The 26,556-nt window shown below is 34.4% G+C and overlaps 1 protein-coding gene across 1 annotated transcript in view; it reads left to right on the forward strand.

Annotated features, from left to right (window-relative positions):
- Nucleotides 1-26,556, forward strand: part of LOC132555047 (uncharacterized) — a 145,598-nt gene that overhangs the window by 90,527 nt on the left and 28,515 nt on the right. The window contains exon 4 of the mRNA XM_060219387.1: nucleotides 14,617-14,757. Within this exon, the coding sequence (XP_060075370.1) occupies nucleotides 14,617-14,757 (141 nt within the window). The remainder of the gene's footprint in view (nucleotides 1-14,616; nucleotides 14,758-26,556) is intronic.

A 26,556-nucleotide genomic window follows, 5' to 3' on the forward strand; every position in this document is an offset into this window, starting at 1 on the left:
TGCACAGCCAAGACTTTGTGCAATATAGTGTAGTATACACTTCCAGGTTGTGTTGTGAGGGGGTATCACACACTCCCAGGCTGTGCACAGACAAGACTGTGTGCTATGTAGTGTAGTATACACTCCCAGGCTGTGTTGTGAGGGGGTATTACTCACTCCCAGGCTGTGCACAGACAAGACTGTGTGCTATGTAGTGTAGTATACACTCCCAGGCTGTGTTGTGAGGGGGTATTACACACTCCCAGGCTGTGCACAGCGAAGACTTTGTGCTATATAGTGTAGTATACACTTCCAGGTTGTGTGTTGTGTGGGGTATTACACACTCCCAGGCTGTGCACAGACAAGACTGTGTGCTATGTAGTGTAGTATACACTCCCAGGCTGTGTTGTGAGGGGGTATTACACACTGCCAGGCTGTGCACAGCCAAGACTTTGTGCAATATAGTGTAGTATACACTTCCAGGTTGTGTTGTGAGGGGGTATTACACACTCCCAGGCTGTGCACAGACAAGACTGTGTGCTATGTAGTGTAGTATACACTCCCATGCTGTGTTGTGAGGGGGTATTACTCACTCCCAGGCTGTGCACAGACAAGACTGTGTGCTATGTAGTGTAGTATACACTCCCAGGCTGTGTTGTGAGGGGGTATTACACACTCCCAGGCTGTGCACAGCCAAGACTTTGTGCTATATAGTGTAGTATACACTTCCAGGTTGTGTGTTGTGTGGGGTATTACACACTCCCAGGCTGTGCACAGACAAGACTGTGTGCTATGTAGTGTAGTATACACTCCCATGCTGTGTTGTGAGGGGGTATTACACACTCCCAGGCTGTGCACAGACAAGACTGTGTGCTATGTAGTGTAGTATACACTCCCAGGCTGTGTTGTGAGGGGGTATTACACACTCCCAGGCTGTGCACAGCCAAGACTTTGTGCTATATAGTGTAGTATACACTTCCAGGTTGTGTGTTGTGTGGGGTATTACACACTCCCAGGCTGTGCACAGACAAGACTGTGTGCTATGTAGTGTAGTATACACTCCCAGGCTGTGTTGTGAGGGGGTATTACACACTCCCGGGCTGTGCACAGACGAGACTGTGCTATGTAGTGTAGTATACACTCCCAGACTGTGGGTAGTGTGGGGGTATTACACACTCCCAGGCTGTGCACAGACAAGACTGTGCTATGTAGTGTAGTATACACTCCCAGACTGTGGGTAGTGTGGGGGTATTACACACTCTCAGGCTGTGCACAGACAAGACTGTGCTATGTAGTGTAGTATACACTCCCAGACTGTGGGTAGTGTGGGGGTATTTCACACTCAAAGGCTGTACACAACCATTCACTGTAAAGCTTTCTGTTGTATGAGGTAGTACACACTCCCAGGCTGTGAATTCTGTCTGAACCCCATTGTGACCCATAGCCTCTCTCACTGTAGACTGTACCTTGCACACGAAAGTATGCACACTGCTCTGCTTTAGCTACCAAGGATTGTCTAGACATAGTAATTCCTTTAAAAACACTACAGGATCAATGCTGCCTTTGTAGAGAGAATTCTGTGAAGTTGAACAGATACAAACTGTATTCTCCTTGAGACTTGGTGATCTTACAAATTACATAATATCAGGGACTTTTCTTCTGTGTAAATATTTTATTTCTATTCCAAAAATGTATTTGAGTTGTTATGAAATATGAAAATTTATTGGGAAATATCTCTGTGTGTTTAACAGGAAAATGAACTAAATCTAGGAGTTTTCTAACTTGAAATATTCTCTGACAACAGGACATGTCCTGGATAGATCTGCATGCAGAAGATCATATAATTTTTCATAAATATTTTAATATGCAGTAGGTCCCTTCTTTCTTTTATAGTTTTTAATCATTAATGAAGAATAAGATTTTATAAAAGATTTGCTAAGAATATATATTTTACAAATGAAGTACATGAAATTGAAATTAGATGTTTTACTAAGAGTCAGGTTACTGTTTTACCTGTATTATACAAACACAAGGGTTAGATGTTTTACACATATTACACAAACACAGGGGTTTGAAGTCTTACCTGTATTATACAAACACAAGGGTTTGATGTTTAACATGTTTTATATAAACACAACAGTTTTATATCTTACCTTTGTGATACAAACAAAAGGGTTTGATGTTTTACCTGTATAATACAAACACAAGGATTTGATGTTTTACCTGTGTGATACAAACACAAGGGATGGATGTAGTTAGTTATTTTACCTGTGTGATACAAACACAAGGATGTGATATTTTACCTGTATTACACAAACACAAGGGTGTGATATTTTACCTGTATTACACAAACACAAGGATGTGATATTTTACCTGTATTACACAAACACAAGGGTGTGATATTTTACCTGTATTACACAAACACAAGGGTGTGATATTTTACCTGTATGATACAAACACAAGGGTGTGATATTTTACCTGTATTACTAAAACACAAGGGTGTGATATTTTACCTGTATTATACAAACTGTGATATTTTACCTGTATTATACAAACACAAGGGTGTGATATTTTACCTGTATCATACAAACACAAGGGTGTGATATTTTACCTGTATTACACAAACACTAGGGTGTGATATTTTACCTATATGATACAAACACAAGGGTGTGATATTTTACCTGTATTACACAAACACAAGATGAGATATTTTACCAGTATTACACAAACACAAGGGTGTGATATTTTACCTGTATCATAAAAACACAAGGGTGTGATATTTTACCTGTATTACACAAACACCAGGGTGTGATATTTTACCTGTATTAAACAAACACAAGGGTGTGATATTTTACCTGTATGATACAAACACAAGGGTGTGATGATATACCTGTATTACACAAACACAAGGGTGTGATATTTTACCTGTATTATACAAACACAAGGGTGTGATATTTTACCTGTATCATACAAACACAAGGGTGTGATATTTTACCTGTATTACACAAACACAAGGTGAGATATTTTACCAGTATTACACAAACACAAGGTTGTGATATTTTACCTGTATCATACAAACACAAGGGTGTGATATTTTACCTGTATTACACAAATACAAGGGTGTGATATTTTACCTCTATTACACAAACATAATGGTGTGATATTTTACCTGTATTACACAAACACAAGGGTGTGATATTTTACCTGTATTACACAAATACAATGGTGTGATATTTTACCTCTATAATACAAACACAAGGGTGTGGTATTTTACCTGTATTACACAAATACAATGGTGTGATATTTTACCTCTATAATACAAACACAAGGGTGTGGTATTTTACCACTATAATACAAACACAAGGGTGTGGTATTTTACCTGTTAGATACAAACAAGGCTTTGATGTAGTTATTTTTCCTGTGTTATACTAACACAATTTTTTGATGTTTTACTGTATTATACCAATACCAGGGTTTGATTTTTTAACTGTATCCTACAGATGACAAGGTGTGACATTAAATTTCTGGATGGTATAGGTACAAATCTGGTGGCTCTGTTACGGATTTCAGCAGTGGTTCAGTCAATGAGTATGACATCTCTAGTACATGAAGGCTACAGTATTACATAAATCTGGTGGCTCTGTTACGGATTTCAGCAGTGGTTCAGTCAATGAGTATGACATCTCTAGTACATGAAGGCTACGGTATTACATGAAGCATGTCCGTATATGTTTCAGGATAATGGTGTATATCATAAATATTAAGTGAATTTTAGATTTCTTGATCTACTTCTGGATTAACCTAGAAAGAAGCTACGTTATATATCCTAATTCTCATGCATTCATTTGCACTCTTGATTCAACTTTATTTCTTTATGGTGGAGACCCTTTATGCCTATATTTGATTCTTACTGTTTATAGGGTTAAAGACTGAGTAAACATTAACAAAAAACCTCAAATTTGTTCATCACAAACAACTCAAATAAAGGGGAAAAACGGAACATTACTAATCTTGCAATGGTTGTTGTTTTCAAAAAGAAAAAAAAGGAGAAACTTGGAGGCATTGCTTTTAGGGAATAGTAAATAAAATTCATTTTACACTTTCCTAATCTTGAATAATGAAAGAAAAAAAAATTATCAAGAAATGTGCTTAGATATCATTTCATTGGGTTTTATTGACAATAGATAAGATCTCAAAATATGTAAATATAAGTCATAGACTTAGTTATTTTTCGAAATATTTTTAAATGTCTGTCGAAAGACTGGGTGTATTATGTTACTATGAACGGGCAGGCAGGCAGGCAGGCAGGCAGGCAGGCTGAAACCTGCAGTGTCCACTCCATAATTTGAGTAGTTTTCAATGAATCGACTTCAAGCTTCACAGGGAGGTTCATTACCATGATTGCTTGGACATGTTTGATCACCATAATTTTCTAATTATAATCCATAGAGATATGGCCTCTGATTTAATTACCGAAACAGTACCCGCTCGATATCGCAAGTGCAGCTGAAACTTGTTGTCTTGAAAATCATTTAAGTTGAAATAATATCCCAGTTCAATTATTTTCCTTCTTCATCTTTGTAGTTTGTAGTTCGGATGACTTGAATTTCATTGAGTCAAAATTTGATTGAATCAAAGTGATTTTTCTGTCCCTTTAATTGCAAAGCAAGAGAAAAAGTCATTCATTATCTCGAAATTAATTATTGTCAAAACATTGTCATGTCTTCTGAAGAAATTGGTAAATACATATGGAATCGAATGTCACCTGTGCGTAACACACGGCTAATTACAGCATATTGGTCTATGTTAACACAATATTTGGTCTCTGATTACCAGTTTAAGTATTCAATTAAATGTTCTTCTTAATTATTGTCACCAACCTTTGGCAGTGACTTACCTGTATGTTGAAAGAATGGAGTTTTTACACAGAACATGAAAACATTTAGCTTGGTTGCATGCATCTTAAGGAACGATAAGACGAAACCATGTAACCAGTATCAACTTTTCGACAAAATCTGATCCCCGCAATTCCGAAATTAATTTTTGTTCATGTTTACTAAAGGACTTTCAATGAGTTCTTTGCTAGATTTAGTGCATGGACAATGCCGTACTGAAAGTATCTTTAATTGATAAGAGTCTATATCTGTGCTTGATTAACAAGTGCTTGTATAATGTTTTCTATAACAGTTTCCAATGCCACCTTTTCATTGTGTTTGTTCATTCATAGTGAAGTCATACTAATATGATCTGAAGTTTCATATATTGTTCTAGTATGGTATCAAAAATAAATCTTAGTTTTTGTTTTATTGACATTCCATAAATATATGATGTATATGTGCTTTAAGAGTAAGGAAGTGCTCACATGTATGGGACGGAAAAAAGAAATTACAAATATAGTAGTTTGTTATTTGGATAAATAAACGATAAAATAAGAAAGTAGAAATCTGTTTTTTTCTGTTTATTTACTGCCATTTCAAATAACAGATTAAATTATGCTGATCGTACCATGGAGTACTATGCAATGATAGCAGTGTACTGTACTGATGTAATCAACTTCAGAAAACTGATATCGTCAACCTTATTTTGACACTTTGTTGAAGTCAAAATTTAAATGAGTCAAAATATTTTCCATGGTTTCTTTGAATTTCAAGATAACAAGTTATGACAATAGTTTTTAACAGATTAACTTCTAACTGCATAGCTCAGACAAGTTTGATCACCGTAATATTTTTGGACAGTGATTCATGGAGTTTCGGCCCCTACTTCTACGACTAAAATGGTGTCCATTCGATATCGCAAGTAGTTATCAATAGATGAACTTCAAACTTCATAGGAAGGTTCATTGCCAAGATAGCTTGGACAAGTTTGATGACTGCAATTTTGGACCAAAATTTAAAGAGTTATGGCCCTTTATTTAATTACAGAAACAGTTTCTGTTTGTTATCAAGAGAAGGTTTTAATGGATCAACTTCAAATTTCATAGGAAGGTTTATTACCATGATAGTTAAGACAAGTTCAACCACGTTATTTTTAGTCATTAAGTCACAGAGTTATGGCCCCCTTCTGAAAGTGTCCACTCAATATCACCAGTATTTTTCTATGGATCAACTTCAAACTTCATATGAAGGCTCATTGCATTTGTGGGATAGCACAACGTAACACTATGTGCGTTGTGCTCATGATGTCTGCACAACGTATATATGATGTGTACACATGAGGAAAACTGGCGAAATAATCTGATCACACACCTGTTTGCAAGTTGTGCAGTTCTATAACACAAATGTGTGATTCTGTTGTGGTCTAAAATCTCATAATGTCGAAAAGGAAACTTAATTTCCATGTCTTCAGTGTTACTCTCATTTTTCCATCATTTTGTAAACAAAAAAATATAAATCTTAAATGTTGTGTATGTTACATGGAGGAACGAAGCGTTATAATAAGGATATGGACCAGTCAAGTATATATTGGAATATAGGTAATTTTTGTTACCCCAGGCACACCACTCGCCATTTTTTGAGGTGTAAAACTGTATATTAGAAAGACGAATTATTGCAGGATGCAGTGTTATTTCGAAAACTGTTAAATTCAAAATGATCATAATAGATTCACACATTTGTGCACTAGAAGATACTGTACAGTGTGTGTGGACGATATGTTATCACGATGTGCAGATGATTTATGCAAGTTTTTGATGCATTGTGCGTTACCACAGCTGTTCGATGATAGCTCAGAAAAGTTTCATGACTGCAATTTTCTAATCAAAATTTATGGAGTTATGGCCCTTTAATCACCAATTTCTCTGAAACTTGGTGGACTTGATAATCATATGAAATTGTGGTTTTTTTTGGTGGCATTATGATTTTACAAATTTGCGAAGAGTTATTTCCCTGGGTTTTTAAATAGTTTTAATACTTGTTCAGATGTCTCCACCTTCAGTTTGAAATAAATTTCTTTGAAACTTGGTGGTCTGAAAACCAGAACTTGAGATTGTATTCTCTTGTTTAGCATCTTAATTCAACAATATTTTAAAACATTTGTTTATCTTTGTTTTTTTTTCAACATATTTATCTTGTCCACTAGACTTTTTTTTTTACAGTTTTCAGTTTGACTGAAAATTATTTAATTTATCAGTAAAACACATAGTACTGTTTACCCTCTAGACATTTTGACTCATAATAATCATTTCCATATATTTCTTTGGCATTGGAAAGGTGTATACTGTTCTGCCCTGCTGTACTTGTTCTTAGGTATTTTACTGCCTGGAATAATTGTTTGGCATGCAGGACACTATAAAAATTATATGCAGAAAGAAAGTTATGATTTGATATCTTTAGAGATTCATTTACATGATGTATCTAACTTAAATTCCTGTAACCATCTTACTATATTTACATGATGTATCTAACTGTTAAATTCCTGTAACCATCTTACTATATTGACATGATGTATCTAACTGTTAAATTCCTGTAACCATCTTATTATATTTACATGATGTATCTGTTAAATTCCTGTAACCATCTTACTATATTTACATGATGTATCTAACTGTTAAATTCCTGTAACCATCTTACTATATTTACATGATGTATCTAACTTAAATTCCTGTAACCATCTTACTATATTTACATGATGTATCTAACTGTTAAATTCCTGTAACCATCTTACTATATTTACATGATGTATCTAACTTAAATTCCTGTAACCATCTTACTATATTTACATGTTGTATCTAACTGTTAAATTCCTGTAACCATCTTACTATATTTACATGATGTATCTAACTTAAATTCCTGTAACCATCTTACTATATTTACATGATGTATCTAACTTAAATTCCTGTAACCATCTTACTATATTTACATGATGTATCTAACTTAAATTCCTGTAACCATCTTACTATATTTACATGATGTATCTAACTTAAATTCCTGTAACCATCTTACTATATTGACATGATGTATCTAACTTAAATTCCTGTAACCATCTTACTATATTTACATGATGTATCTAACAAAATTCCTGTAACCATCTTACTATATTTACATGATGTATCTAACTGTTAAATTCCTGTAACCATTTTACTATATTTACATGATGTATCTAACTTAAATTCCTGTAACCATCTTACTATATTTACATGATGTATCTAACAAAATTCCTGTAACCATCTTACTATATTTACATGATGTATCTAACTTAAATTCCTGTAACCATCTTACTATATTTACATGATGTATCTAACTGTTAAATTCCTGTAACCATCTTACTATATTTACATGATGTATCTAACTGTTAAATTCCTGTAACCATCTTACTATATTTACATGATGTATCTAACTGTTAAATTCCTGTAACCATCTTACTATATTTACATGATGTATCTAACTTAAATTCCTGTAACCATCTTATTATATTTACATGATGTATCTAACTGTTAAATTCCTGTAACCATCTTACTATATTTACATGATGTATCTAACTGTTAAATTCCTGTAACCATCTTACTATATTTACATGATGTATCTAACTGTTAAATTCTAGTATCCTTCTTGCTATATTTCGATACAATACTGAACAAATTGTACAGAAAAGCTTAATTTCTAAATAAATTATACATACACCTTAAATCTATGGAGTCTGTATTGATTGGAATATGTCTGAAAACCTCAGGCAAGTCTAAAACTAGACAAGGAGAGCTAGATTACAGTCTGCACATGCCTGCACCAGTGTATAGATACAGGCCCGACAGGCCACTGTAGCTCACAATTATGTAAGAGAAAACAAAAGGCAAAAAAGCAATGTTCAAAAGGTTAAGAAAATTAACTAGGCCAAAATGATGGATTATTTCAATGGCAGATACTACAGAATGTGCAAAAACCTTGGTCAGTATTTTGTCATTATGGTTCTGTTATTTCATCATCATACTACACCTGCCAGTATCTGCTAGTCAAGGTTAAGAGAATGTGCACACCATATGTTTTACACTGGTAGGGTCGTAAATACACTGATGTAAACCAGGTATAAAATTTATGTGTTTTCATATATAGAAGTTTTACACTGACAGTGAGATTTCCACTAGGGGACTCAAAGTACTTTAATGACTTCATGTACAGTAATGTTGCTAGTATAAATCCCTTGTTAGTTCCACACTGGGTACAGCAGGACTATAGTTTTGCGTTGTGTTCATCCTTCTTTCCTTTTGTCTTTTCTTCCTTACGTCTTGCCATTTTCCCATCCTTTCTGATGCCCTTCTGCTATCTTGTCTAAGCTCTATCTCCTAACTAACTTGTCACTGGGACTTCATAATTGGGGTATGGCTTCATTCTGGTGAGGCTGTATGTCATTATCAAAAATTGGTTGCTCTGACCTACATTTTGACCTACATCAAAGAAAAAGATTTAATGGGGTCTATCTCCTACACTATGAGTCAATAGAATATTTGGTGTGTAGGTTCATCTTGATGAGGCAGTGTGTCTGTATCAAAAGTAGGTCACTCTGACCTATGTTTTGACCTTTGACCTAAATCTCTTACACTTGTGGTTACTAAAACGTCTTACCAAGGACCTGTGTTCATTTGCAGTGCATGTTGGCATATCATTTTCAAACTCACGAAATTGTCTTTTTTTTGTATATATGCGGACCTGAGATGTGTTTAACCTGGCAATATTTGTATCATGAAAATAATTTTCCATTTTAATTGATGATTGAATTTGGTGTTTTTATTAACGAATATTTTGAGGCTGGGGAATAAAAATTGCTGTTTTTTCTGTAATGAAAATCAAGGTGAACTATCTTTGAAAGATAGTAGCTGGAAATATTGAGTGATAAAAATGTCATCACAGCTGCCAGTTTGGATAAGCTAATCAGACTGGACTCACTTTCTCAAGAATTCAGAATTTATAAAAAAAGAAGCAATGAAACAGAAAATTTTAACCTTCTGCAGGGTAATCATTTCCCCGAGATATCTGGTCAAATACGTAGCAAAATTTTATTTTAAGCACAAATTATGCATGTCATGTGACTGGTGACCCTCAGTGTATGAGTCCTATAATGTCCAATTTAGTGAATCAGTAACACATTTATCGACTAGGCCCTAATATTTTTGTTGACGCTAATTGATAGCAGTATCCAAACATATAAATTCATGGGGTCATTCAACTGTGACATTGCTTACATGAAGGCAGGCGTGAGGCACAGGTGATCAGAACACAAGTTACAACAATCTACCTATGTACCTTGCTTGCACTGCATTTTTCAGCGATAAAATGTCGATGTAATTGAAGTATTTGAAAAAGTAAGACATAAGTAAGGTTATATCAACAAGTTTGTTATTACTGGCTTTCAGTTTTCCTGAGACAAATGTTGAAAAGCTTTAATGGTAGCCATTGAATAACCTGAATAATCCTCTCATTATCAGTGCAGCAGATGGGAAGTGTGTTTATCATTCATGTTACTGATTTTGCTGCCATAACTATAAAAGCACTTTCATTTCCAAACCATTTATGCTATCAGTAGCAGAGTCGAAACCATTTCTCAAAGAAAGTCATACATGATCTTTTTAAATGAATAACTTCAAACTGATAAATAAAATTGATCACTACATCACCATTAGATAAGAGAGACAATTTCTTTACATGTAATCAGTTTATAAAAATGTTACCATTAAGTTTTCGCGCAATCAAATACTTCATAATTTTAAAAAAATGATTTTCTCTTTAATGTATTATAATTTGATCATTGGTTTAGCCCAATTTAATTGAAATTAAGATTTTCAAATTGCCTAAATATATATATATAGGGTAGAAATATTGATGAAATACAACATTTGTAGTGTTGACTGCATTTATTTATATTATATAGATAAATTTGAAATGAAGAAAAGTGAAATTCTCAAAATGTTATCTTAATTTGATTTATTTTACAACTGATTTGTATTAAATGAAATTAACTAATACAATTTTAACAGATAAAATATTTGACCTTCAAGTTTTGATATTTTGACTAAACAGATATTTAGATTTGACTCTGAATTATTCCAGAGATGATAGTGTCATTGACTCTTGAGATTTTTATCCAGCTCTTGGATCCTAGTTTGAAAATTTTTAAGTAAAAGGGGAGCTATCTATGTGAGTAGATCAGTGCATGTTAAGAGTTAAGAGTAACAAACATGATATTTACCAGAACATTTCATAATCAATCCACTCAAAGTATACACACAAACTTCGATGGTTCTTTGCAAAATACTATTGACGTATACAGTTGAATCCATTTACAACTTATTAAGGTCAAAATATAGGTTGCAGTGACATAATTCTGTTATATGTTATACACCATATTCTCAAGATGAATCCTCTTACAAATTTTGATGGCTTTTTACAACATCACATTGCATGTCACAGTACTGTCAGTATATTCAATGTTTTACATGTGTTATACAATATCATCATTGTATAAACAATGTTTTGGAATAAGACTTACAAACCTGTTTTTCTATCTTCCAAGCTAATTTTTTAACTGTTAGGGATGTAAATATGAAAAGTGTAAAGCTATACTTACCAATGTAAAGTGAATGTCCAGTGTGTTGTCAGGCTAACAAGACATGTTAGTGTTAAGTGTATGTTCAATGCTTGGTCAAGCTAACAAGACATGTTAGTGTTAAGTTCATGTTCAATGATTGGTCAAGCTAACAAGACATGTTAGTGTTAAGTATATGTTGAGTGTTTTGGTCAAGCTAACAAGACATGTTAGTGTTAAGTATATGTTGAGTGTTTTGGTCAAGCTAACAAGACACATCAATGTGAAGTGCATGTCCACTGTCCAGTGAGTGGTCACATCATTATGCTAACAGGTGTATGGTCAGTGTGTTTTGTTGACCTATGCAGACACATCAGTATAAGAGTGTGTCCTTTGTCTGCGGTCAAGACACATCAGTAAATGGAGAAAGATGTTTGTCTGAAATGACCTTTCAATTACCTGAGGGATGAAATGTAAGGAGATAACAAGGATGATTTTTGTCTGTCAAAGGGGGACAACATTGTCTGAGTTACATCCTTGGAAGGTTTGTGTGTGATGATTTGTGAGAGGCTGCTGATGTAATTAATTTATATGGAGAAACTATCAGTGTGGCGTGATGTGTCTGTCTGCAGTCGGCTGTCAATAATGTTTGCAGCTAGTGATCCATGTGATCCGATGGTCACTGATTCCTCCTTTCCAACAGTAATTGTGTAACAGTCCATCTATTTCTGTGTCAGAAGGTGTATATCAATTAGTCTGCTTAATTTGTACAAAATTACATAATAAGCCATTCATGTAGAACCAGTGATGAAAGGTTAGTTACAACACTGATAATAAAATGGAACGAATGTGACACGTTTACAGGTAATGGTGTATTTCCTGGTGGATATTTAGTAGTTAATAATCTGTTACAGGGTTCTGTTTACTGGTGAAGTTTTGGGGCTGATAATGGACCCCTTGTGTAATATTTTATTGTAATTTGCGAGATTTGCAATTTCTGCAATTCATTCCTGAAAGTTTGCATTTCTAATGGTTAAAATTGGTGGCAAAAACCTATGGCCACTTGCTAACAGAAGAGGTTTCTTTGTATTTTGAGATTCCATTTCAGGTCAGAATGACAACGGTCTGTCTTTATGTTACTGTAAAACATGCTTAATTTTGCTCAATATTATTTTAGATGCTTGTCAAAATTTCTTAACATGCCATATTTTGGTATTGCAGTGTCTATTTGTCCATTGTAAACTTTTATTTGTCTGCAGATCTTCTCACAGTTTTCAACTGATCTTTTTTAAAGGCTTAATCACCATGACTTCAAGTTGTGTTTTCCTGAATGCAAGATTGATTCAACTGTATTTGGAAGTGTTACTGCCTTTGTTTTCATAATATTAATCTTGTCTGGATATTTTCTCTTTTTCAATTCTCAATCTTTTTTTTATCAAATTTGGTAGACTTAATCATCATTTTCATTTCCTGAAGGGCAGTATGATTTGAGTATATTTGTAAGAGTTACTGCCCTTTGTTGTTTTCGTAGTTTTAATTTTCTCTTCATAATGTTAATATTGTCCAGAGATTGTCCAACTAGAGCCATCATCTTTCAGTGTTAAATAGTACTAAAATATGACAATTGCTATTGTAATGCAGTGGACATTGAAAATGAGATTGCTTATTAGGTTAAAAAGTCAATGGTCAAGAACATTTTGTTACTTTAAATAGAAATTTGGTGTTTATCTTGTACACAAATTGGAGTTTCCTTAAGCTTATTAAAGTTCAATTTCATGCAGAACTTGATTGAACTTTCTTACTGGAAGTGCTTGTTTGAGATAGCTTTTCAAGCCAGAAAGTCAATGATTAAGGTGACTTTTAAGTAGAAAATGTTTTTTTCATTTGATAGACTAAGCTCCCTAAAGCAAAACTGCATCTATGTAATTTGTGCAGACTATTTCCATATCATAAATGCCTGTTAGGGATTGTTTTTCAGGTTTGAAACTCAACATCAAGGGCACTTTCAGTGAATAAAATTGAAATTTCATTGTTTCAGATAATCTTTAACATTAGTGATACATTCTCTTTGGAATTCTTGTTCATATAAATTCAGCATTCCTAAATACAGATTTGCAGAAAAAAGTAAATTCCAGAGATTACAAAAAAGTTGAAATAAATTCATAAGCAAAGCATCAATTTCTATTAATAAAAAAAAATCCTAATGAATCAGTATTCTTTTATTCCTGAATACATTATGAACATGCAACATTTGTGTTGAATCAATTCAATATGACATTGTTTTGAGCTTGCAGGGTTTATGAGCAAGATTGAAATGTAGAAATGTCATCACCATGGTGATACTCTTAAGTTAGAGCTGATTATATACTTGGACTAGAAATATGGTAGATCATGGCAATGATGACACCTTTCTTGAAGGATTTTACTGGTTCAGATGTTAAAATTCTTTCTATTTTACAATGGCTTTGCGAAAGGAAACTGATGTATGTGTTGTGTAATACATAATTTAGTTATATTCACCAAAAACAAAATTCTGGATGTGTCTGTTGTGAAATTGAATTTTTTGATAATTATGACCGACCAAAATTTTAACATAAGTTGTAAATATCCAATAATTTATCTGACAGGTAAAAACAACAACCTGTGCATTCTGTGTATTTCTTAACTTCCGTCATTTTAAATATATTAGGAATGTGATTATACTGCAGCCTTCATGATTTACGTTCATCTCTGTAGTTCATGGAGGCGATATAGAAAACTTTTGACTATAAAGGAAAATTTTGCATTCATAACAGTAGAAAGGTCATTGTAGACATTCAGTATATTTATATAGGTTACTGGGACAGACTGGTTAAATTTCAGGTTTAGATCCAGGTTCTATTTCTTTTAAAGCAGGGGTATATATAGATGTTCTCAAAGTATTTTCTATTGTAGAGCCTCTTCATCTTTTAATAATATTTACATTGAGAATTTTGAGGGAGAGGTGGGGGGGGGGGGGGAATCTGACTCTAAATATCTTTGAGGTTGGGTATACAAATTTTGTGTACTTTAATGGTACAGATTTCTGATGTTTGATATTTATTAGTTAATTGATGTACTGATTAAATCTTGCTTCTATTGCAGATAAATGTGTTTTTTACTGTGCTGATTTGACATGTTTGACGTCGGAGAAACTCCTTTGTGACAAAGTCTTCAACTGTGCAGACCAGTCCGATGAATCCAACTGTCCAAGCCTACCCCTTCAATCTGACGGTGCTTATCAATGTAAGTCCCCACCAAACAAATCAGGTGCCTGATACTTCTTTTGCTTGACGGTACTTCTTTTAGTAAATGTGAGCACTTGAACCATCAAAAAAGAAATCTTACAGTAGTGTAAAATACAAATTTTCCTTGTCCTATAGCAAGAATTAACTCTACCTGTCTCTGTCCTGTAGTGTAAACTTCCACCCTTGTCTGTTCCATAGTGTCATTAACTTCCATTCTTGTCTGTCCGGTAGTGTAAACTTCCCCCCTTGTCTGTCCGGTAGTGTAAACTTCCACCCTTGTCTGTCCGGTAGTGTAAATTTCCACCCTTGTCTGTACTGGAGTGTAAACTTCCACCCTTGTCTGTCTGGTAGTGTAAACTTCCACCCTTGTCTGTCTGGTGGTGTAAACTTCTACCCTTGTGTGTCTGGTAGTGTAAACTTCCACCCTTGTCTGTCTGGTGGTGTAAACTTCCACCCTTGTCTGTCTGGTAGTGTAAACTTCCACCCTTGTCTGTCTGGTAGTGTAAACTTCCACCCTTGTCTGTATGGTAGTGTAAACTTCCATCCTTGTCTGTCTGGTGGTGTAAACTTCCACCCTTGTCTGTATGGTAGTGTAAACTTCCATCCTTGTCTGTCATCTAGTGTTGACTTCTACCCTTGCCTTTCCAGTAGTATAAACTTCTGTGTGCAATCGTATCTTGTGAACTCTCTCAACAGATTTTGTTCATATCTATATGGTAGTATCCTAACATAGTGTTACTCTGGGTCAGGTGCTGGTGTGCATAACATTGGGGACATTTTAGACAATTCTTATTGCTGCTATTTCTTGAGGACTTCCTGGATCTTTCCCAAATTTCATACAGATATTTCCCTTGGTGTTTAGTTGTGCCACAAATGATTTTTCAGACTGCTGATGGAACAAGCAAAATGACCGATAAATGGCCATCTTAGATTTAAACAAGGAAATATTGATATTGATATTTCTTGAAAAAATGTTGGATGGATCATTCTAAAATTTTATTGGTGGATTCCAGTTGTTCCCTAGTTGTGTCCTTGTGATTTTGGGATTGCTCAACAAAGCAAATTGGCTGAAAGATGGCCATCTTGGATTTTAACAATGAAAGTTTGTTATTGCTGTTTCTTTAGAAAATACTAGATGGTCTCTTGTTGTGCCAATCAATTTGGGGAGTGATCAAATATAAGAATAGCCGATTGGTGGCCATCTTGGATTCTACTGTTAAATATTATTTTTGCAATTCTTAAGAAGAATTGTCAAACTTCCTATAATAAGACCATATAAGAAAAAATAGAAGAGAATAGAAGGGAAACTTTTGTTTTAAAGAACAAATTAATATCAAGCAATGGTGGGCATCTAGGTCTCTATGAGTTCTCTTGCTTTAATTCTTAATGTGAAGTCAAAATAGAGAGGTGGTTTAGATATATATTGAGGTAAAGGTTACGTGAGTCAACAGTTAAGAACTTACTTAAGGTTTTCTGCTGCCACAAAAGGTTACAACAGTGATCATGATATTGGTCATCAATGACATATCATTTCTCCATATATTTAGTTCCATGGGGATAACTTGAATTTCACTTTTCTTGTTGAAACTCAAACTGAAGATTTCTTTTCTAAAAAGTATGGGATTGATTATCAGGTCTGTGAATCAGACATCACTGTTACTTCAGACATCAGTGTCTACTCAATAAGACAAGTTCTCATGAGTTGATCAAACACAAACTTCATGCAGTTCTTCTTTACTTGAATAGCTTGTGTGAGATTGCTTTTCAAGTGTTAAAGTAAAATAACAAGGTTTTTAATATTTCTTAAATGCAAAAGTGTGAATTCTTTCATTCTGCAGTGACCTTGAGAGGTATCACATCCTTCAGTTACTTCTTTGGAAACTGGATTTCCTTTATTGTGTTATCATATCTATAAGACAGCAAGTCAATACCTGGTTGTAATCCGACCCATATTTATTGCTGTTCATCAGAATTACAAGCATGTAATTTCATTGTCTTGTAATAAGTCCACAACTCTTGACTTTAAAAACAAGAATATTTATAACACGTGAATGCAATCATAATCCAAACTTGTTCAATAAAAATAGGGCAAAATATGAGCAAAAGAAAGATTTACACAGAGACGCATGAAAAAGTACAAAGAAATTTAAGACCATGTAAGCGTCTTCGGCTTCATCAACAACAGCAGTCAGGATAAAATTAAAACAAAGAAAAAGTCTTTGTATTCCTGCACAGCTGATCGTGTATAAAGTGACTTGAAGTCAATGTCTTCATCATTGTCTTTTGATAAGCTGGTCATTTAAATCATTCTGTCAAACTGTCCCTTTCTACTGCTAGACTCTGTGAACAATTCTTCAGCGACAGAAATATGAAATAATCATTTCCTAATAGTTATATCCAAGACAATATGAGAATGTTTCTTCAGACTTATCATATGTATAAACAACCGGAATGTTTGAGTTTTATAGTTGTATGGTTGAGGCCATGATGGGTGAAACTAATTCTAGAGAATCCTTGTCAGTGTTTTCAAGCACATTGATTCATTTCGTAAGAGATTTTGATCAAATATCCCACACTTTAAAAGGACCAGACAAGTTGAAGTTTCAGGGTTGTAAGGTCAGACTAATTTTTAGGCCATCATTACTGATTAAAGGAAATCTTTATCAGCTCTATAGTGACTTTATTCCTTGAAAGATTTTGATCAAGCTTTACTTTAACGAAGGACCATGATGTTGGGGACAATGCTTTAGTGGACATTGTTTGAGTTACAGGGTCATAGGGTCAAGGTGATTATTACTTTTTTAAAGAAAGTCGTTGTTGGCGGCTTCATTTCTTGAGAGATTTTGATCAAACTTCAGGCAATGCTTTCTTTTTTTCCGTCTTAAGTCAAGATGGATCTTGGAGGGGATTTGTGTCATTTGCAATGCCTTGTTACTGGAGGGTAGAGACTGATTAGGAACACTCTTTGTTAACACCAAAAACTGATATGGGTTGTATTCAGGTGTTATGAATCTGATGAAGAAAAGAGAACCATGCAGTCTTTTTTGTCAAAAATCAATCATTTGGACAAGGTGTATGGAAGGGTCTATGGGAAAAAAAAGAAAGAAAGAAATGTAAGACAGGTGAACAGGAATTTTGAAGATAAGTGTAAAATATCAATGGCTGCAGACCATCTGATGTCAAGGGGTTTTGAGCACAGATAATAAGTAACACTGGAAGAATGATAAAAAGAGGCTTGGAATATTGATAACAAGGAGCATGAAGAGTGATAGTAGAGTACCACTATATCTTAAACGTTAATTGGTCTGAACATTGTAATCTGGCCAAAAGCTTTTAAGATGTGAAGTTGTAGAAAGCAAGATTTTTTTTCCATGTCAAAGAAGTGCTCGGTCTGACAAGTGAATAATCAGCAGGATCGAGGGAAATATTTTCTAGTTGTATGCCTCGTAGACAACACAGTAACACAGGATTTCAACGTGCACTTTACCATTTAATTCTAATGTGGAACCTACATATATAGCTATTTTCTAGATATACAGAAATCATTTCTAACACAGAAAACGATATACTTTATTTACCTTTAGAAGTTATTAGATTGTTTTGTATGTTAGATGACACTCAGTGCTGCGTTAATTATGTAAGTATTTGTGTTTTATGAATGTAAGCTATACATAAACCTTGTAACTGTTATTGTGAGATTTCAATTATTTTCACTATTCCAATGTTGCATCTGAATCAATGTCATTTAGATGTCGCGAAAGGTAAGAAAAGTTGACCTTTTTCGTTATTTGACATAATACTGGATAATGATGGAAAAAGTGTTTTATTAAGTTTAAATTTGTCTTTTAGAAGAAGCAAATCATCAAGGAGTTGTCCAGTTTTAATTTCTGAAATATGACTCCATCAGTTTTCAATAAGATTCTCATACAATAAGGGTAAATTTTGAACTTAGTTCTTTCTTCATTACATCTTTCTTATACCTGTTTGACATTTCTTCATCACATCTTTATAACATCTGTTTGACATTTCTTCATCACATCTTTATAACACCTGCTAGACATTTTTTCATCACATCTTTATAACACCTGTTTGACATTTCTTCATCACATCTTTATAACACCTGCTAGACATTTTTTCATCACATCTTTATAACACCTGTTTGACATTTCTTCATCACATCTTTATAACACCTGTTTGACATTTCTTCATCACATCTTTATAACACCTGTTTGACATTTCTTCATTACATCTTTATAACACCTGTTTGACATTTCTTCATCACATCTTTATAACACCTGTTTGACATTTCTTCATTACATCTTTATAACACCTGTTTGACATTTCTTCATCACACCTTTTATTGTTTGACATTTCTTCATCACAACTTTATTACACCTGTTTGACAATAGTCTGCTTTGACTGCAGTTAACTTGGTTCATTCTCCAAGGAAGTACAAACATACCGTTAATGTCATTGCATTTTTTTGATCCCAATGCCTCACTCTCTTCCTAAATAAATATTACCATTCTCTTATGTTAAGAACCAGCAGTGCTGTGCTTTTTTTCTCCAAATTCAGATATTTCACTCTGCGAGGTTGGCAGCACTGCTAATAAAGTATATAAATATATTTACGGTGTTTAATAAAACTAGTAATAGCCACAAAAGATTTTGTTTTCAATTATCAAGATCATAGAATTATTTTTTAATCAGTTAAAATCATTTCTCTGTGATATACACCCAGAAGTTTTTAGGACCAAACTAAAATGATTGCAGTATGATATAATTCATTATAAAATTCCAAAAAAGCATGTGTGGTCATTGAACTGCCTAGAAAAGTAGAGTGGCATTTGACCTAGAAGAGTATGTTATTTTTTATCTGTCTGAACAGTTTGAATGTGCGAAGATCTTAGTTGCTGATGTGTCACTAATACGTCTTATGACAACCTGGGGAAATCAGTACAGCTCATGTGTTTTTATTGTCTAGAACATTGTAGATAAGTTATATATAAAGCAGTACTGTGATTTCTGGGGGGAATTTGTAACCACCGACAAATCTAATGCAATCAGTGACGAAATTTCATTTAACAGACGCAGAAACTATATTGTCTTGTTTTTGTCTCAGCTTCTCAAGTGAAGACGCAGCTCTAAATGAGGCAAAAGCAGACACTCTAAGGAGAGGTAGATAGAGATCCAGCGATGGTGATTAAAATTAATGGACATGAATTCACATTGTCTGGACAAGGATCCATAAACTATTATTTCTGATAGACCAATCAAATCATATCTTAGCTCATATTTCATACATGCAGTGGAAGTGAAATTGAGCATTCAGATATATAAATAAAATTGCATAAATAAATTTCATATTGTTAAATCATAAACATTTAGAACTTGTAGAGAATAAAGCTTATGTGTGTAGTCAACAAGATACAATTGTTGATGTATAGCTGGTTTTTTAGGCAGGGATGATATTTTCCCTATTTTGCAGTACTTTAGCATGATTTCAAAAATTCATTCCGGGAAATAGTGAGACACGTGTATTAGGTGTCCTTTAACATATAGGTCATGAAATTTGGATTTGTTAATATGTGATTCGATATTTTTGGAAGAAAGTTGTGAACATTTTGACCTTTGAAAATTGCTAGCTATTCGATATATCATTTAGTAATCGGCTATTCAAACAGAAGATGGTAACTGAAATTTCAGATAGAGTAACTAAATATTCATCAATGAAAAACAACACAGTATATCTAGGGATTTAGACTTTGAGTAGAATCAGGTTGCTGAACTTTTGGATAGTCTTAACAAAGTACTGGGACATTGAAAGAGAACATAAAATGTAATTTAGTGTTACAAGTGAAGGATTTAAGATGTTAAAGTTGAATTAATAGACTAATTGTCAGGCTGCTAAGTGAAGCCTTCAGGTAATCATAAACAATTAACATTGATACTAGCCTAGCTTGTTCAGACATGAATCAAGATGCTGAACTCTTTTATTGTCTTTGGTGAATTTTCAGACAATGACAGGAGACCTGAATGGACGTGCATGACTGATATACATATAGCCAACATTCTTGACAAATCAATATTCCAAGCAGCAGAACTAAATGATAGTTGGAAAAAATGTCAATCGTCATCCCAGAATTACTTCTTTGTTTATAAAGGTTATACCTGTTTTTCTTTATTTCAAATAAATAATTGTAAAACATATATATATAGTTGTATATACACATCTTCAATATGTACTTTGTTAGCTATAGAAAAAGTAGGTGGCAATTTGTGTGAAATATGAAAAATATTTAATTTATTCAATAATCTAGAGTAGCAAACAAATTTATGGCATTCTACTTTACGATGATGTGAGTATTCTCTTATCCCCTAAGTTAATTCCATTAGAGAATGGCTTAAACTCTGAAATTGATTTCCCTTTAAGACTAGCAAATAATCTGACTCAGGCTTTTCATTTTCACTACAGAGACTACATAACATTGTTTACTTACGATATCACAAAGATTTAATATATTTAATACAATTTTACTTTATGTTAGCATATTACATTACAGAACAGGCTAGTTTAAAACATGTGAAATACACAGGAAAAAATACCCAAGGTTTAAAGCATGCAAGCTTCTGTGAAAATGATCCGAACTTAAAGCAAACACACTCTACATTATTGACAAATGGGAATTTGAAACTAAAAATGTTTCTTTGGACAGTGAAACTGTAAGTTGTGCAAACAGAATTATGACATAATGTTGACAAATGGGAATATGACAAACACAAGACAAAAACAAGTCATGCAGACATGGAGAACCAAACACATTGCGAGATGTGCATCAGTAAAATCCATGGAGAAAAGTCATATGTTTTATTTCCTCAGCACAAACTCTCAGAAGTTTTAGATGATAAGGCCAGTAAAGAAATTTAATTTGCAGGAAAATAAAATTGGTCGGGATCAATGAATGTGTCATCACTTCAGCTGAGAAATCAATGATGGAGTCCTAACTGTGGTACACTCTATAATTTGAAAATCCATATAAGTATCAGGTTGTGTCTAGCCTGCAGGGTGCAGTCAATGCAGATGTACGTCATGGGCATCATGATGATGTGCAAGATGCAGGGAACAAAAATATGCAACAAAATATCCTGGAGTAAATCAAAATTCTGCAGTAAATAAAAATGTGCATCATAATATTTTGCAGTACAAAACGTTGCAGTGAACAGAAATATGCATTGTAGCAAATGTAGCAATATTGTTCAATAAACACAAATGTGCATCACGTTATTGTTCAATGAACACAAATGTGCATCACAATATTGTTCAATAAACACAGATGTGCATCACATTATTGTTCAATGAACACAAATGTGCATCACAATATTGTTCAATAAACACAGATGTGCATCACATTATTGTTCAATGAACACAAATGTGCATCACATTATTGTTCAATAAACACAGATGTGCATCACATTATTGTTCAATGAACACAAATGTGCATCACAATGTTGTTCAATGAACACAAATGTGCATCACAATATTGTTCAATGAACACAAATGTGCATCACAATATTGTTCAATGCACACAAATGTGCATCACATTATTGTTTAATGAACACAAATGTGCATCACAATGTTGTTCAATGAACACAAATGTGCATCACAATATTGTTCAATGAACACAAATGTGCATCACATTATTGTTCAATAAACACAGATGTGCATCACATTATTGTTCAATGAACACAAATGTGCATCACAATGTTGTTCAATGAACACAAATGTGCATCACAATATTGTTCAATAAACACAAATGTGCATCACATTATTGTTCAATGAACACAAATGTGCATCACATTATTGTTCAATGAACACAAATGTGCATCACATTATTGTTCAATAAACACAAATGTGCATCACATTATTGTTCAATGAACACAGATGTGCATCACAGTATTGTTCAATAAACACAAATGTGCATCACAATGTTGTTCAATAAACTCAAATGTGCATCACAATATTGTTCAATGAACACAAATGTGCATCACAATATTGTGCAGTCAACACAAATGTACATCATGCTATTGTGCAGTTAACACAGATGTGCATCACAATATTATGCTATCAACACAAATATGTATCACAATGTTGAGCAGTCACCACAAATAAGCATAAAACAAAAATGTGCAGTATGGCCTCAGAACACAAATATGCATCAAAATATTACACAGAGAACAGTAAATATCCTTGTATCCTTGGCTTGGATTCCTACTGGTATGCAAGGTGATTGGAGTACAGGGACAGACTAAGGATTACAGAGCAATCGCAACAAGGCTCGGATACATATTTCTTCTTATTTATTGGTATGTCGACTGGTTCACCTGTCATTAGGACAACAAAATTGGAAAAATCTAGACCTACCTTACTAAAACTTGGGGCACCTACTAGTTGTTGACAGAAATGTTATAAAATAAGGTCACTTGATCGGAGATTAGGCATGTGGTGATTGCTCTTTATTTCCTGTTGGATTAAATATAACTTCAGTTTCTATATACTGTAAACCAAGAAACATTTTGCCCACTGAATAAGATCTTACCTTTTTGTCCAGTGCTGAATTTGTCTAAGAAAACAATGTCGATAATTTATGTTGTATATTATTAACATTTTGCAATCTTTTTGATTTTGCCACCTTTTTTACGGGGTAAAGTAGTAAAATGTCTTAAGGTTGTAAATGTTTCCGAAGTTTTTGTGACTTATTTTTCGCTTATTTACGTATCTAGGTTAGAATGTTGGATAACGTAGCTGAGGTAGGTGTTTGTGTGGGCTCTAGAATGGTTGTTGATGATGCAGTTATTCTAATCTGAGGATGTTTGTAGCACTGCTTTCTGTTCACTGATGGCCTCTTACATTGTACGTTTTGGGAGTGGTCGTAAAAGATCTTCATCATCTTTCAAAATGGTTTACATTTCTTCTTTCAGGGATTTCTGATTTCCTGAAGTACACCAACTGCTATTAATGCAATCGTATCTAAAGGGACAATCCCCTTTACAATGACTAAAAACACATTTATCTTAATTTGGATTGATTATTCATAAAGATTTTTTTTCTGCCTTTTTTCTGTTCATTGATTAGCTGGCAAGTTCAAATGATATTCAGGAATACATTTCAAAAGCCTCACACCCATTTATTTTCATAGATGGGCTCTAATCAGCTCTATAGAACATTTGTTTAGATTCAAAAAGTTGGGAGGTCATTTCTGTTCAGTTGTTTGGCTGCTAATCAAATAGATGAAGGACCATAGTAATGAGCTGAAACAGACCTTCCTCTCTATCAATTGTAACATAGTACATTTCCTCTGTTCTTATTTGGCATCTATTTTTTGTTTGGTTATTGAGCTCTGCCATCTTTTTCTGAGCAATACTACTCTTGAGTAGCGGAACAGCTTTTGACCAGATTTCGTGTTGACAATCACTAATTGTCTGGAATAACACTGCATTTTTTTTTTTTTTTTGTCTAGGAAAAAGAATTGTCCTTGAAGTATTGGATTATTTTGTTTTATTGTATATAGCAGTGTTAAATAGTTTCTAGTGACACGTTTTATACTCTTGATACCTGACAAAACTACACTGATAGTGCTGTCTTATTCTACTGAGCATGTTTAAACAAAAATATTTATATCTCTGGAAATGTTGATTCGACATCAGTTTGATTGGAAGCAAATATGATATACTAAGGAGAATTTCGGAGTTTTTTTTTAAAAAATAAAAACAAATAGATAAAATCTTTTTTATGAGTTGTATGTTGAAGTAGTTGACTTGATATTTTGAAATGATGTTGTCCTGATATATGTGACTGACCTGGATACTAATTGAGGACACAAGTGTCCTTGGATTTATTAAGGACCTGTCAGAAGCATCAGCTTGTCCAGCATTATTATAAGGTGTGATTGGCATGCCTTTTACTGCCCACTGTCAGGGGGTTGTAATCATGTTTCAGAACCTTTCTTGTTTGGTATTTTTGTGTGTGTAAATTTTGACCCCCGGTGTCTTGTTTATCATGTAAACCTCAGTGACCGCATTGTTAAATGAATAAATTGGGTCATTATCTTGGACAGGTGTGTGGACTTTGACCTCATAAGGTTGTTCCTTGTATGTTTGGTCTTGAATTTCTTTCCCCACAATTCATTTTTAAATCCATTATTTATAACCAATGTAAGATTCTCAGAATTTTTCTTTCTTTTTCTGTCTATAGATAATTGTTGGATAATTGCACACCCTGCATGGTTACAATCTTCATTAAATTTCCTGTCAGACATGCGACTAACCCTTCAAATCCCCTGTGCTGTGTCCCTTCCCTTGCACAACATATATACACCTACTCTATCCCCTGTTTGTCCCTTGTATAACATGTGTACCCCCTCCCTATCGCCTATTTGTCCCCTGTATAACATGTGTACCCCCTCCCTATCCATTGTTTGTCCCTTGTATAACATGTGTTCCCTCTCCCTATCCCCTGTTTGTCCCTTGTATAACATGTGTACCCCCTCCCTAACCCCTGTTTGTCCCTTGTATAACATGTGTACCCCCTCCCTATCGCCTATTTGTCCCCTGTATAACATGTGTACCCCCTCCCTATCCCTTGTTTGTCCCTTGTATAACATGTGTACCCTCTCCCTATCCTTGTGTCTCCCTTGTATAACATGTGTACCCCTCCCTATCCCCTGTTTGTCCCTTGTATAACATGTGTACCCCCTCCCTATCCCTTGTTTGTCCCTTGTATAACATGTGTACCCTCTCCCTATCCCTGTGTGTCCCTTGTATAACATGTGTACCCCTCCCTATCCCCTGTTTGTCCCTTGTATAACATGTGTATCCTCTCCCTATCCCCTGTTTGTCCCTTGTATAACATGTGTATCCTCTCCCTATCCCCTGTTTGTCCCTTGTATAACATGTGTACCCCCTCCCTATCCCTTGTTTGTCCCTTGTATAACATGTGTACCCTCTCCCTATCCCTGTGTGTCCCTTGTATAACATGTGTACCCCTCCCTATCCCCTGTTTGTCCCTTGTATAACATGTGTACCCTCTCCAATACCCCTGTTTGTCCCCTGTACAACATTCTTACACCCTTCTCTATCCCCTATTTGTCCCTTGTATAACATGTGTATCCTCTCCCTATCCCCTATTTGTCCCCGGTATAACATGTGTAAACCCTCCCTGTCCCCTGTCTTGTTGTTGATCCTCCCAATCCTGTTATAGCCAGACTACAATCATTACAGGCCATTGATTTGGTGGTGCCTGTGAGGTCAGGGGAGTCAAGCCCACAGGTTCATGGTTAGGTCAGTAGCACAGAGCTGGTTTATGTAAAAAGCTGAATGTAGATGAAGGTGTGGGGATATACTGGGGCCTGTAGAGAGTAAGTAGTTGTAGATAGTAATGTGTACACAGACACTAAATACACACAGACAGTACACACACTGCTAAATATACACACACTGTTTAATCTATTTACTATCACAAGTAGTCTGTGGTTTCAGTTTGTCAGGTCACCGATAGGTAATGTTTATTGTAAGAAATGCTGGAGTCACTAAATAGGCCACACAAATTTATTGTTCCTATTTAATATTGTAGGACTATATTTAATGATTTCCAGCTCACTAGAGGTCGGCAGACAGTGTGCAAAATGCATTTTGGTAGATCATTCAAGCAGACAATGCTCTTGTAGAATGCTGTATGGATATTTCATAGTAGTTTAAGGTTCTTGGTACATGCAGTTCCAGACAAGCTATACTAATATAA

The sequence above is a fragment of the Ylistrum balloti genome, unplaced genomic scaffold, assembly GCF_031769215.1.
Source record: "Ylistrum balloti isolate Yb309-2 unplaced genomic scaffold, AGI_CSIRO_Ybal_v1 Utg370450, whole genome shotgun sequence".
Classification (NCBI taxonomy): Eukaryota; Metazoa; Mollusca; class Bivalvia; order Pectinida; family Pectinidae; genus Ylistrum; species Ylistrum balloti.